General features: G+C 51.1%; 1 protein-coding gene across 1 annotated transcript; it reads left to right on the top strand.

Moving 5' to 3' along the window:
- Nucleotides 1-8,659: 8,659 nt before the first annotated feature.
- Nucleotides 8,660-11,468, top strand: SERTAD1 (SERTA domain containing 1). The gene is made up of 2 exons (XM_049901805.1): nt 8,660-8,808; nt 10,401-11,468. The coding sequence occupies exon 2, from the start codon at nt 10,401-10,403 to the stop codon at nt 11,112-11,114; it is 714 nt and encodes a 237-aa protein (XP_049757762.1). The 5' UTR covers nt 8,660-8,808; the 3' UTR covers nt 11,115-11,468.
- Nucleotides 11,469-15,064: the final 3,596 nt, after the last annotated feature.

The raw sequence follows: 15,064 nt of genomic DNA on the forward strand, positions 1-15,064 counted from the left end.
ATTTACTGAGTGTTCAGAGCACTGACTGTTCTACCCTTTTGACATGGACTAGGTCATTTAATGCTCACAATGATTAGAAGAAGGTATCGTTAATCACCTTTTACATAGGGGGAACCTGAGGTTCAGAGAAGCCAAGTCACTTATGGAAAGTCTCAGGAAGAGGGAGGACCAGCGAGCCAGACTCAAATTTAGTCTGACTCCAGAGCTTGCGTGTTCAATTACTGCATTTCCGTTGTTTCTTGGTAGATTGAGACTCCCCAGCCAGCTGGGCTGACCACATGGGTGGGCACAAAAGGGAGAAACTGAGTCACAGGAAGTCTGTCACAGAACAGGGCTCCCTGGCACTTAAAAGCCAACCCTTTTATTGTACACAATGTGCTGCCAAGGCCCAGAGGGGAAAGAAAATACCCAAAGGCTTCCCCCCTCCCCCCGCTAGCACTGAAGGGTCTTTGTAGGAGGCGGAACCTAACGCGCTTTATATGTGCGGTGCAAACCTGGCCAGCGAGAGTGAGGGGAAAGGGAAGGAAAACCAGGCACAATGAGATGTGATACAATGCTGCAGGGCTATACCTTCACACAGACCTTTGAAGGACAGCCGGTGAGTTTCCACAGTATTGGCAACCTCTCAGGAAGGGCTGCAAAGGTACTGCACATGGGTGTAGTCCATGGGCAGAGAAAGGAGGGGTAGTTTATCTTTCCTGGCTCAAAGGCAGATTTCTCATCTTGATGGAGGGTGGAAATGTGACCTGAATAGGTGGGTGCCCATCCAGAGAGAGAGAAGGTGATCAAGGGAACCTCAAGAAGATAACAAACTCTACATCCTAACATGGAAGCAAATTGGGATCGTGTCTTCCTCCTCCTTAAAACTTCCAGCGGCTTCACAGCACACTCAGAATAAAAGTCTCACTAAACTGAGGCCTGTGGGGCCTGACTTAACCCTGCTCTTGACAACTTCCCCAGTCTCATCACACTCTGTCCTCCCTCCCTCAGCTCCTGGTCACTGGCCTTTCCATCCATGCTCATTCCCATTTCAGGTCCTTTGCATTTGCTGATAACACTGCTCACAAGGCCCCTCAGGTCTTCACCAAGCCAAACGTCCCCTTCTCAGATTTTTCCTGCCTTTCCTGTTTCAACACAGCCAGATGCATCCCATCACATTATTCTATTTGCTTTTCTTCATAGCCCCTATCCAATCTGAAATTTACCTGTTTACCTGTTGTCTCCAACTTGCCTGGAGACTGAGGTGGTATCTGTCTTCTCCCAGCTGTCTCCCCCTCTGCCTAGCACAGTGCTTGGCACAGGTGGGCACTCAAAATTTTTTTATTGCGGAAAAAACAACTCCAGACACACCAGGATGAGAAGCCAGGAAGGGACAGGAAAGCTGGTAATGGGGAACTCAAGGTCGAGAAGAGGAGAGTGTTGACATGTCTTGGGGTTGGCAACCAATGTCAAAACAATACGTGTATCAAGTGTTCAATGAGAAACTAGTTTGTTCTGTAAACCTTCATCTAAAGTACAATTAAAAAAAGGAACTCCAGACCTTACAGTGCCAACCATCCCTCCTACCTCTCTGAACTCATTCCTCACACACCCTCTCACTCCTATGCTCCAGCCACCACGCCATTTCTTGGTGTTCCTCAAATACCACTGTATCCCAACATCAAGGCCCAGAGTAAGGCCTGCCTCATGGAACAATGGTGCGAAATGTGGAATAGGGGCCTGATGCACACCAAAACCAACCAACAACCAAACCAGTGCCGTTGAGTCGATTCTGACTCATAGTGACCCTAAGGGACAAAGTAGAACTGCCGCCCAGAGTTTCCAAGAAGCGCCTGGTGGATTCGAACTGCCGACCTTTTGGTTAGCAGCCATAGCTCTTAACCACTAAACCACCAGGGTTTCCGACCCACACCAAGGATTTCAATAATTGCCCAGTTTTGTTGCATGCCTACTGTGACCCCACACATGAGTAAATTAGACAATTCCTGTTCTCACGAAGCACCATGTGGCGGGGGGGGGGGGGGGGGGAGACCAAAATAAACAAACAAAATATACAGTCTTCCAGGTGGTGATAAACGCTGTGGAGAAAAATAAAGCCAGGAAGTAACGGGTGGTGAGACGGCTGTGGCTATTTAGATGGCACGGCCAGAGAAGGCTTCACTGACACGATGCATTTAAGTAAAGACCTGAAGGAGGTGAGGAGTGAACCGTGAAGACATCTGGGGGAGGAATGATCCAGGTAGAGGGAACTGCCTGTGCAAAGGCCCCGAGGTCAGAGCTTGAGTGACATGTTTGAGGGGCAATGAGGAGGCCAGGGTGACTGGAACAGAGTGAGCAAGGGGGAAAGTACCAGGTTAGATGAAAGAGGTGAGGGGGGCAAATCATGCTGGGTCTTCTAGGCACCTTACAGGGAGAACTTTAGCTTTACTCCGAGCCCTGGTGGTGCAGTGGTTAAGAGCTCGGCTGCTAACCAAAAGGTTGGCAGTTCGAATCCTCCATCGGCTCCTTGGAAGCCCTGTGGGGCAGTTCTACTCTGTCCTATAGGGTTGCTATGGACTCCACGGCAGCATGCTTGTTTTTTTGGTCTCTGAGTGAGATGACTCAAACGAGGATGTTGAGCAGAGGAGGAACGTGACCTGACTCAACTTTTAATAGGCTCTCTTTGGCTGCCCTGAGGATAATCGAGTGACGGGGAGTCACGGTAGCTTGTTAGTGCCCCGGTGAGGCCCCTACGGTTAGCACCCCAACTTTCCAGATGAATAAAGCTCAGAGAAGCCCAGCACCTGCTAAAGAATTGGCGAGAGAAGTGGAAAGGCTGGCCCTGTGGAGGGAAACCGGGTCCCCAGGGCAGAGTCCAAGTTCCCCAGCCCGCCCTCCCCCGCCGTCCTGCCGTGGAGGATGGGCAGGCGGCCTTCTCGGGGCGTGGCCGGGGCGGCCCCCGTCCCTCCCACCCGCCCACCCTCCGCCCTGGGCTGGCCGGCCGGATACTCGGGAGGCGGCCGCGGCCCGGAGCCTGCCCGGCGCCTCCGCGCTCCCCAGAGGCTGGACGGGGCGCCCGTACCCCCGCCCGCTCAGCTGGCGGAGGCTCCTCCCCGGGCCTGCCGGGCCTGCTGCCTTTGCTTCTGCTTTCGTTTCTCAAAGCCAGGCCTCTCCCCCTTCGCCCTTCCCCCAGCCCTTTGAATCCCTGGCTCCCTCTCTTTAATCGACTCGACGGCAACGGGTTCTCTTTCTGGGCTCATTTCTAATGTCACCTCCTCAGGGAGGCCCTCCACGACCCGCCTGGCTACAGGCATCTCCCCTAGGTCGCTCTGTTATCCTGTCCTATTTTATTTCAAGCCACTGAGCAGAAGCAGAAATTATCTTCCTAATTCCTCTTCCAGGGTCTTCTCATCCCCTCAGAATAAAAACCAAAGGTGCTTAAAGCCAAACCACCAAACCCACTGCAGTCGAGTCGATTCCGACTCATAGCGACCCTATAGGACAGAGTAGAACTGCCCCATAGAGTTTCCAAGGAGCGCCTGGCGGATTCCAACTGCTGACCCTTTGGTTAACACCCGTAGGACTTAACCACTACACTAACAGGGTTTCCCAAAGGTGCTTAGAATGGCCTAGAAGACCTACCTGCTAACTCCACTGGCCTCTCCTGCAGCTCAAGTCCGGCTACAGTGGCCTTCTTGCCCTGCAAACAGCACGTGGCCACCTCAGGCATTTGCACCGCTCGCCTCTCGGCCTGGAACTTGCTTCTTCCAGAGCTTCGCACTGCTTTCATTTCATCAGGGCTTTGCTCAGCGGTCACCTCAGCAGAGAATCCCACCACCACCAATACCCGTCTAAGCCTGAACACCCTTTCGTTTCTCTTCTCTGCTTTTTCTTTCCCCTTTCATTATCACCTTCATAAGAGTACCTCCTCCCATCAGGGATTTTTCTTTATATCTTCAGTGCCTCGAGGCAGTACCTGATAGACCGTAACCCTTGCCGTCGAGTGGATTCCGACTCTTAGCGACCCTATAGGGCAGAGTAGAACTGCCCCATAGGCTGCAATCTTTTTAAGGAAGCCGACTGCCACGTGTTTCTCCCTTGGAGCAGCTGGTGGTCAGGACTCCCTGACACACAGTAGGCACTCAATATATGAATATTGGTGAATAAATGAATGCATTTGTGTCTTAGTCATCTAGTGTACCCATAACAGAAATACCACAAGTGGATGGCTTCAACAAACAAGTTTATTCTCTCAGTTAGTAGGCTAGAAGTCCAAATTCAGGGCGTCAGCTTCAGGGGCAGGCTTTCTCTCTCTGTCGGGTTCTGGAGGAAAGGTCCTCATCATCAATTTTTCCCTGCCGAGGACCTTCTCAGCACAGGGATCCGGGGTCCAAAGGACACACTCTTGTTTCTCCTGGCTGTTGCTTCTTGGTGGTATGAAGTCCCCATGTCTCTCTGATCACTTCTCTCTTTTAGATCTCAAAAGAGATGGGCATAAAACACAGCCTAATTTTGTAGATGGAGTGCTGCCTCATTAACATAACTGCCTCTAATCCTGCCTCATTAACATCATAGAGGTAGGATTTACAACACATTGGAAAATCACAGCAGGTGACAAAATGGTGGACAATCACCCAATCCTGGCCATCATGGCCTAGCCAAATTGATACAAATATTTTTGGGGGACAGGAATCAATCCACAACATTTTGTTACAGTGTTCATTTTCTCTTTCTATCCTCTACCTCCACCAGTGAGAGTAGAGACTGTGGACACTTATTCAGTGCTGTACCTCCATGGTCTACAACAGTGCCAGCACATACTAACAAAACCTGTGGTTTCTGACTTATACTCTAGGACAGAGTAGAACTGCTCCATAGGGTTTCCAAGGTTGTAATCTTTATGGAAGCAGACTGCTACATTTTTCTCCCTCAGAGTGGCAGGCAGGTTGGAACCTCTGACCTTTCGGTTCACAGCTGAGCACTGTGCCATCAGGGCTCTTTAACACATAGTAAAAAAAAGAACACCCAAACCCACTGCCATTGAGCCGATTCCGACTTATAGTGATCCTATAGGACAGAGTAGTACTGCCCCATAAAGTTTCTGAGGAATGCCTGGCAGATTTGAACTGCCAGCGTCTTGGTTAGCAGCTGTAGTACTTAAGCACTATGCCACCAGGGTTTCTAACACATAGTAGGGCTCAATAAATACATGTTAATCAAATGATTCCTATGAATTCTTCTTCAGTGTATGACCTGGAGCAAAAAAAAAGCCACCTGGAAAGTCTGACCCTCCTTTTTCCCAGGCCATAAGAATGAGCTGTGGGTGAAATTACGTGAGTTTGCCTAGCAGAGGCCTGCCTGATTCTAAATAGCATTTTATGCTTCTTTTTATTATTATTTATGAAAAATTTTAAATTTATGAAAATCATCTATATAAAACCAAGTGGTCAACAGTTATTCTAAAGCAAAGATGAAAGGGTAAGGGGACAGAGAAACCAAGTTACTGGATATAAGACATCCAGAATGGAATTAATGACAATGTTGACACATTGTGAGAAATGTAACCAATGTCACTGAACAATTGGCATAATAATTGTTAAATGGGAACCTAATTTGCTGTGTAAACTTTCACCAAAAACAATAAAATATTACTTAAAAAAAAATTCAAGGGCATAGAAAATTATGAGGGAAAAAACACACTGAACACCTGAATACCCTCCTTCCTAGGCTTAATAATTGTTAACAGTTTGCTGTTTGCTTTATGTACATATGGATATATGTATAGTTTTTCTTTGGCTGGACCATTGGAGAGTAAGTTCAGAGATCCTGGTGATATTCTACCCCTTTTTTTTAATAGCTCAGCAGGCAAGGCACCTCTTAAGAATATTTACCTACTCCCCACAATACTACCTCACACCTAAGAAAATTAGCAATTCCATAGTATCACCTATATCCAGCTCGTATTCAAATTTATCCAATTATCCTAATAATATCTTTTATAGCTGCTTTCTTTTTTCTTTCAAATGAAAGTTGGCATGCTAATTTGATTGTAATAAAGAAATTACATAGTCCCCTGAAACTATTGCCCTGAGATAATCTTTAAACCTTGAACCAAAAATATCCCCTAAAGTCTTCTTAAAACCAAACAATAGTTTAGCTGAAGTAGTAAAAAATGCCTGCCTTGAGCACTATAAGAGCTATCTATAAGGGATCAAATTGACAACAGCAACTGGAAAGATTAGACAGGAACCTTAGGGGGAGTGAGTTTATGGTGATGGGGGAGGAACAACCCAGAAAAGGAGGGTGAAAATGGTTGCACAACTTGAAGAGAGTAATCAATGTCACTGAATTGTGCATGTAGAAACTGTTGAATTGGTGTATGTTCTGTGGTGTATATTCTCAACAACATATATAAAATTAAAAAAGAAATTACACAGTACCTTTTATTCTAGAACAATCCCCCCTTCCCTTTTTGGGTCTTCTTAACATGGAATTGCAGGTGGAACAGCCCAGTTGTTCTATAGAATGTCCCACAGTCTAGATCCATCTGATTGTGTTTGTGTTTATTTTGTTCCTCTCTGTTCTCTATAAGCTGGATGTTGGGTCTAGAGGCTGGATGAGATTCGACTTATGCAGTGTAGCAGGAAGACTCCACAGGGGATGTGTGTGCTTCCTGGTGCACGGTATCAGGTGGTACCCAGTGTCAGTGTGTCCCACTATTAGGGAGGCAGATTTCTCCACCATAAAGGATATTTTCCCTTTTGCAGTTAGCAAGTAACCCGTGGGGTGATGCTTTGGATCCCATTCTCTGCCGGTATTTCCTCTAAAGGTTTGAGCATCTATTGATAATCCCTGCCTGAATCCATTACCATAGTTAGCATTTTTGAGCACTTACTTTGGCCCATTAAAAAAAAAAAAAAAAAAAAAACTGTTGCTGTCAATTCTGACTCACAGCAACCCTGTAGACAGAGTAGAACAACCCCATAGGGTTTCCAAGGGCAGGCTGGTGGATTCGAACTGCTGCCCTTTATGGTTATCAGCAAAACTCCTAACCACTGTGCCACCAGGGCTCCTTACGTTGGCTGGGAGCTTTATTTACAGTAACTAATGTAATCCTGGTGGTGTAGTGGTTAAATGCTTTGGCTGCTAACCAAGAGGTCAGCAGTTTGAATCCACTAGGCACTCCTTGGAAACTCTGTGGGGGCAGTTCTACTCTGTCCTGTAGGGTCGCTATGAGTGGGAATCGACTCGACAGCAGGGGGCTTTTGTTAACCTAATCCTTCCCAAAAAAAAAAAAAAAAAATCCTTCCCATAGCCCCTAAAATGTTAGCAAATGAGCTACCTGAAGAAGGTAAATTCCATTGTCAGTTCAACTCCTGTCTACCTTTAACCCCCCTCAACGTGTCCCCTCACTTTGAAGAAACGGTCTGTGCTATTCCCACAACCCCTGGTGGCCTAGTGGTTAAGTGCTACGGATTCTAACCAAAGAATCACCAGTTCGAATCCTCCAGGCGCTCCTCAGAAACTCTATGGGGCAGTTCTACTCTGCCCTATATGGTCGCTATGAGTCGGAATCGACTCGACGGCACTGGGTTTGGATTTTTCGGTTTTATTCCCACAACTGCTATTAAAAAGCCCTGCCATCCAGTGGTTTCCGACTCTTAGTGACCGCACAGGACGGAGTAGAACTGCCCCTACAGGGTTTCCAAGGCTGTAATCTTTACAGGAGCCGACTGCCACATTTTTCTCCGCGGGAGCGGCTGGTGGTTTGGAACCGCCGACCTTTTGGTTAGCAGCGGAACGCTTAACCACCGCGCCACCAGGGCTCATTTACAACTGCTTTAAAAGGACATGTTGCATGCCACTTTGAGCATTTTGCACAAATCGTTTAATTCTCAAAACAATCTCCAGAGCCAGACGCTGTTATTTCTCCGGTTTTAAAGATGAGGAAGCTGAGACTCTGGGGATTAAAACATTTGCCTAAGGTCACACAGCTACTTAGGGATTGCAGTCCAGGACTTCAGTGCAGGGCTTCAAACCAGTTGTTCCGGTTGGAACTTCTGCCGAGAATTCGCATTTTCACCCCAAATATACTGAATCAAAAAATCAAAATCTATATTTTAATAAATTCCCCAGGTGATTCTTATGTATAATAAATTTTGAGAACCACTGCTCTACCAGTGGTTCTCAGCATTGGTCACTAACCAGCAGCATTAGCATCGCCTGGGAACTTATTAGAAACGCGAGTTCTCAGCACAACTCTCAAGAGGTAGCCATGACGAGCCCCATTTAAAAAACTGTGTGTGGCTCAGAGAGGTCAAGCATTTTTCCAATGTCATGCATGAGTGAGTGGTAAGCCAGAATTTGCACCCAGGCCTAGCGTGCACACCCCTGTTGCAGCTGGGTGGGTAAGAACTCAAGGGCTGGGTTTAGCAGGCGCATGGGTAGGTGTGAGGGGCTTGCACTTCGATACGCAAAAGCCCCTCCCCGTCACAATCCCTCAGGGCAAATAGCCACGCCTCTTTCTCTCCCGCAGCCGCCGGAACATGCGCTCTGAAGCTAACCTCCCCTCCCTTCCAACCTGCCCCTTACAGGCTCCGCCCACCACCGCATAGGGCCAATCCGTGAGGTAGAGGGTGGGGCCGCCACGGAAGTAGGCGGGAGCTAAGAGGAGTCAGGAGTCTGGAGTTGTGAGCCGGAGTCAGAACCCCGTCTCCGGACCTAGGCGCCGGTTGCTGGAGCGGAGCAAGCGAGCGATGCTGCGGCCGCCGCTTCCTGATTGGCTGCGGGCGGCTAACTCTTCGTTCTGATTGGCAGCTGGTGAACTGGGTATGTAAATGAAGGGAAGAGACCGGGGGAGAGAAGGAGAACCGGCTGCGGGGTCTGTAGGAGGGTTCGATCCCGAGTCCGGCAGGTGCGCGCCGGGGCTGCCCGAGATCTAGATTCACGGGCCTCTACGTGTCGCCCGCCTGGCCTGGCCGGGTGAATCACGCCGCAGCCCGAAAAGGGGGCGGAGGCGCCGGCTCCCTGGCTCCGGCTGCGTGACTCACCCGCCCCCGCCGCCGCCGCTTCGGGAGGAGCCGCCTCCTCTGCCTTCCGGAAGCGAGTAAGAGGCCCGGAGGGCAGAACTGCCCGCCGGAACGGCTCTGGGGGCCAGGCAGGAACGAGAGCCCGGACACGGGGCGGTGTAAAGGGTCCTGGGTTCGGAGGGGCCGAAATCTCCGAGGGAATGCGGGCCTGGGCGCCGCTAGGGGGCGCCGGGGCCCCGGAGGCGGAGCCGGGGGTGGGGGCTAAATTCCTGCGGTTCCGGACTCCAGGGTCTGTGGGACAGAGGGAGAGGACCCAGTCTTGGATAGGATGGGGGTCGCTCTTAAGGTCCTGCTCGGCAAAGGCCCCAGGGATGGATCCTGCAAACTGCCTGAGTCAAAAAAGCAGTCGGGCCAGGGGTCCATAAATCCAGGGATCCACCTGGGGAGGATCTGGGTCCTGAAACTTCTCTGTCACACCCGCCCCCCACGCGCTTCCACTCCCCAGTCAGGATTTCCCGGCAAGTCTTCCCCGCTCTGCATCTCAAATATATCCTGAATCGGTCAACTTCCTTCCGTGTCCACAGCCACCTTCGTTTGCCCCAAAGAGTTACAGCCGCCTGCCTGTGGCTTTTCGGGACACACACACTATTCCTTGCAGTTCCTGTGAGGATCTTCTGAAAACACCATTTCCCTCCCTGCGCACACCCTTCGCTGACTTCCCAACACACAAGGAAAGCCAAACTCCTTACCTTGTCTTATATGGCCGTCAGTGACCTGGCCCCTCCTACTGCCCCCACCTCATCGCCTGCCATCCCACTCCGTGTGCACCAGCCACACCAGTCTTTTTCAGTCCAAGCTTATCCAGCCTCCGGGCCTTTCTTTGCCCATGCTGTTGTTCTGTCTTCCATGGTTCTTCCATGGCTGACCCCTTCTTGTCTCAATTGTCACTTCCTCGAGGACCCTTCCCTGACCACCCCCTACCATGAATCTTTAAGTGTCTTCCTAGCACTATTGGTAATTTTCCTGTATTTGACACAAAGTAGGCATTCAGTAAACACCAGATTTAACTGTGTGAAACAACCACTTCTGTAAGTTAAAAAAAAGTTGGATAATGACCATTTTATATAGTTCAATGAAGAACTAAATAATAGTTATTTCTAAGAGTACTTGTTAATAAAAGTAATTACTGTGTACCAGTCACTGTTGTAAGCCTTTTTGTATCTCATTTAACCCTTAAAACTATGAGGTGAATACCATATGTGAAAAGTTCCCTAAGGTTAAGTGACTTAAGAGAGGTTAAGTGACTTGCCCAAAGCCACACAGTCAGCAATTGTCAGAGCCAGGATTTGAACGTTTGCTTTCTATAACTGAAAGACTCCTTCCTCCCCATAGATGATGCTGAGCAAGGGCTTGAAGCGCAAGCGGGAGGAGGAGGAGGAGAAGGAAACCCTGGCAGTCGATGCCTGGTGGCTGGATCCTGGTCACCCAGACGTAGCACAGGCACCCCCCACCGTGGCCTCCAGCTCCCTCTTTGACCTCTCGGTGCTCAAACTCCACCACAGCCTGCGGCAGAGTGAGCCGGACCTGCGGCACCTGGTGCTAGTTGTGAACACACTGCGACGCATCCAGGCATCCATGGCACCTGCGGCTGCCCTGCCACCTGTGCCCAGCCCACCTGTAGCCCCTGGAGTGGCTGACAGCCTGCTGGCCAGCTCAGACGCTGCCCTCTCAGCCTCTATGGCCAGCCTTCTGGAGGACCTCAGCCACATTGAGGGCCTGAGCCAAGCCCCCCAGCCCCTGGCCGATGAGGGGCCACTAGGCCGCCCCACTGGGGGAGCCCCGCCCAGCCTGGGTGCCTTGGATCTGCTGGGCCCAGCCACTGGCTGTCTGCTGGATGATGGACTCGAGGGCCTATTTGAGGACATCGACACCTCCATGTACGACAGCGAACTCTGGGCACCAGCCTCTGAGGGCTTCAAACCTGGCCCTGTAGAGGGTGCAGGCAAGGAGGCGACTCCAGAGCTGGACGAGGCTGAGCTGGACTACCTCATGGACGTGCTGGTGGGCAAACAGGCACTGGAGCGGCCGCCAGGGCCGGGGCGCTGACCCCCAGGGCTGGGAGGGTTATATTGTGGCTGAACTGAGCCTGGTGGCTGGACCAGCTCTCCTTGGACAGACACAGCTGGCTTCTCTGGTACAGACAGAGGGGCACGGGCCAGTTTGGAGAGACAAAATCCAGTCCTGGACAACTTCACATCCGTCCTCCCCTTTCAGGCAGGAGGGGGAGTCCAGGTTTGGCCCTAGTGATGGGATAACAGGGCCTGGTGGTTGGAATGTGGGTGGACCAGGCCCAGTGCTGGACTGAATCCCCTGGGGTCATCGCCTGGGATACTTCTTCCCTGATGTGGGAAGAGACCCCAATTAGTTTTTGAAATTAAAACCAGCCCTGGGAAATCTCAAGCCTGTGTTTTCTTTGTGTCTGGGCTAGTGTACGACAACATTTACTGAGTATGTACTGTGTGCCTGGCACAGTTCTAAGCACTTGTCACGTGTTAACGCATTTAATCCTTATAACAAACCCATAAGATGGGCATTATTAATACCCCCATTTTACATACGAGAAAACTGAGGCTCCAGGAGGTTGTCACTTGAGGAGGTGGACTTCAAACTATAAGTTCTACTGCTTTATTGGTCCAGAAAGCAAACCATCTAGATCTGGTCACTGACCCCCTAGACCAGCTCCCCAGAACACACTCAGCCAGGTTTCTCTGATGTGCCTGTGTGTATGTGTGTGTACTGGGTGGGTGGGTGGGGCTCCCCAGGCCACTTTTTAAAATGAAATCTAGTCCCCACCTGGAGCCTGTGTGCCTTTGGAGGGCTAAAGAGGGTTTTCGAGATGGCCCAGAAATAAAAGCACGAGGCTGGATGGAGCCTCTCCAAGGAGCACGAACAGACAGCTCTCCAGGAAAATGCTGAAAGAAAGGGAGACTCCAGCCAGTTCTGAAAAAATGAAATCCACTCCCCCGTCTCACATCTCTCTTCCGGCAGGGGGTAGGATACCTGGGAGGCAAACTCCGAAATAAAGCCACCAGGCTAAGTGGCTGGACTGAGCGGCCCCCCAGGGGCAGGCCGTCGCGCTTTCCTTCTGGAAGAAACCCAGGCCCAAGGGAGCTAGGGCCACCTGCCTGCCTGTGGGACGGTGTCGTGCTGGCCGGAGCGCCGGGTGTCTGCGGCCGCCCCCGCGGTCCAGCCGCATTCCTGGCCCGGCTGGGCGGGGCCGCACACTCAGAGGCCTGGCACGGGCCCCGGGCCGCGTCCTTCCTGGCGGCTGTGGGGGCAGGGCAGCGCCCGGGCGGAGGGGGCACAGGGACAGCTGGACGGGGGCAGGGAGTGAGTGCTAGAGGGCTGGACGGTGGCCTGAGCGCCCGGCTGACCCTTCAATAGGGGGAACGGCAGCAGGGCCGATAGAGGGAAATCAAAACTGTCGGCCCCAGTAGCTCCCCTCTGGCCGGAAGCTTTAGGGAGGCTGAGGCTGGGGTGGAGCTGGGGCGACGGAGAGCTTCGGGCCGGCCCCTCGGGCGGGAAGGGGCGGGCAGAGTGGAGCTTCCTGGAGGAGCAGAGGAAGTTATGCCCATTTCTGGAAGTGGATGAGGCGGGCCGGGGAGGGAAGTGGAAATAGTCCGCAGGGAGCTGGTGCCCAGGCTGAGGGTCTGCGAGGCGCCTGACTCGAACCCTGGACAATGGAATTGATGATCACTTTGGCCCCGGACCCAGACCTTGGAAGCCTAGGCTGAGCTCAGCAACGCCCCCTGGCGCCCAGTCTGGGCACCTTCGGCTCTCTGGAGATCTGTCCGTTGGTCAGGGGTCATCGATGCCCTCTGTTTACAACATCTTAGGGGCGTATTTCTGATGGTTGCTGGTACCAGATTGGACGGTCCGTGACATCTGATGCAGACAGCCTGCCCATCTGTCAAGGATACTCCAGTCTTCCTCTGTGCCTGCCTGGTGCGTGAAGCCCTCTCCCCAGAGCTTTTGTGTACAGTTGCACAGGTTGCACACTGCACATGGGCTCCATATTTAAGGGGCTACCACGCATGTCGCAGGCACTGTACATTTTTGTATTTATTACAACAGCTTTCTAGCAGATGGAGGTCAAGTACCTTGAGGAAGAGGCATCTCTTTTGCACAAAAGCACCATATGGACTACATTGTCTCTGGCTCCTTCCCCCTGGTGCACTCAGGTTTATGAACAGCTCATGCCAGAGGACCTGACCATCCCTGACCCTGATGGCTGTGCAGGTCCCCTGGCTCTGATGCGCTCCTCCATGCTCAGGCTCGACCCCAGAAGGCCATGCCAGCCACCTAGGCCAGCAGATTCCAGAGCCCACACCATTCCTAGCTGAGCCCTGGAGCTGCTGTCGCTTTTCAGAGGGCCTCTGTGTATTCCTGCCTCATTCCACCCCCCAGGCCAGCTCCCCTGCATGGGCACTCACAGGGACTCCGGCCACCCATTCCTCTCCCCCAACACTTGAGAGAGCTGGTGACCAGCTGTCCTTTCCTCCCTTTCCTCTCCCCATTCAGCAAAGGTTTATCAAGTGCTTACTGTGTGCCAGGCCCTTTGTAAAAGGCAAATCAGTCTCTCCCTGCCCGTGTGCCCTGAGAATTTACCCCAACCCTCTGGGATCTGGACCCTGTGCCTTCCAAAGCTCACTTTCCACCCCTGTCCCATTCATCCGTTCAACAAGCATTTACTGAGCACCTACAGTGTGCAGTCCCTGTGCAGAAATCTAATGATGCTTGGAGATATTATCAAAGCAGTAAACCATATAGCAGTTTGCACTTGACAGCCAGACTGCCTGAATTTGAACCTCAGCTTGACATTTCTGTGGCTGTGTGACCCGGGCAAGGTACTTCTCTGGGCCTCTGGGTTCTTCTGAGTTAAATGGAATGGTAACAGTATCTACCTCCAAGGGCTGTTGTTCTGAGAAAGAAGAGTTAATAAAGCTTGGTGCATAACGAATGCTCAATACATGCTGCTGCTTCTTATTAAATAGCTAAACCCATTGCCCCATTCTGACTCATAGTGACCCCATAGGGTCTCCAAGGCTGTAAATCTTTACGGAAGCTGACTGCCACATCTTTCTCACAAGGAGCAGCTTGTGGGTTCAAACCACAGAACTCTCGCTTAAGAGCTGAGGGCTCTAACCATTGCACCACCAGGGTTCCTTATTCAATAGTTAAAAAAAAAAATTACCATCTAATTGATTCCAACTCATAGCTACTCTGTAGGACAGAGTAGAACTGCCCCATAGGGTTTCCAAGGAGTGGTTGGTAGATTGGAACTGCCAACATTTTGGTTAGCCGCCAAGCTCCTAACCACTGTACCACCAGGGCTCCTCCATAAAGGTTACTGCCTTGGAAACCCTATGGAGCAGTTCTACTATGTCCTACAGGGTTGCCATGAGTTGAGATCGACTCGAAGGCAACAGGTTAGTCTTTCTGGAAGCTGATTGCTACATCTTTCTCCGTGGGGCGGCTGGTGTGGGTTCAAGCTGCCAACCTTTCAGTTAGCAGCTGCGTCACTAGGGCTCCTTATTAAAAAGCCAAAACCAAACCCACTGCTGTCGACTCAATTCCGACTCATAGCGACCCTATAGGACAGAGTAGAACTGCCCCATAGAGTTTCCAAGGAGCACCTGGCAGATTTGAACTGCCAACTTCTCGGTTAGCAGCTGTAGCACTTAACCAATATGCCTCCAGGGTTTCCAGGCTCCTTATTAGATAACCCAAAAACCAAACCCATTGCTGTCGAGTCAATTCTGACTCATAGCAACCCTATAGGACAGAGTAGAACTGCCCCATAGGGTTTCTAAGGAGCAGCTGGTGGATTTGAACTGTTCATTAGCAGCTGAACACTTCACCACTGTACCACCAGGGATTCCCTTATTAAATAGTCACCTAAATTAAACTGCTACTACAATGAATACTTGAAGGAGAGGGAGCACTGTGCTCTGAAATCCTTTAATAGTGGTGTCTGACCCAGCCTGGGGGCATCA

Source organism: Elephas maximus, chromosome 11 (genome assembly GCF_024166365.1).
Source record: "Elephas maximus indicus isolate mEleMax1 chromosome 11, mEleMax1 primary haplotype, whole genome shotgun sequence".
Classification (NCBI taxonomy): Eukaryota; Metazoa; Chordata; class Mammalia; order Proboscidea; family Elephantidae; genus Elephas; species Elephas maximus.

Excerpts from the sequence above, each read along its gene's own strand:
- SERTAD1 (XM_049901805.1), top strand. The coding sequence starts at position 10,401 with ATGATGCTGAGCAAGGGCTTGAAGCGCAAGCGGGAGGAGGAGGAGGAG.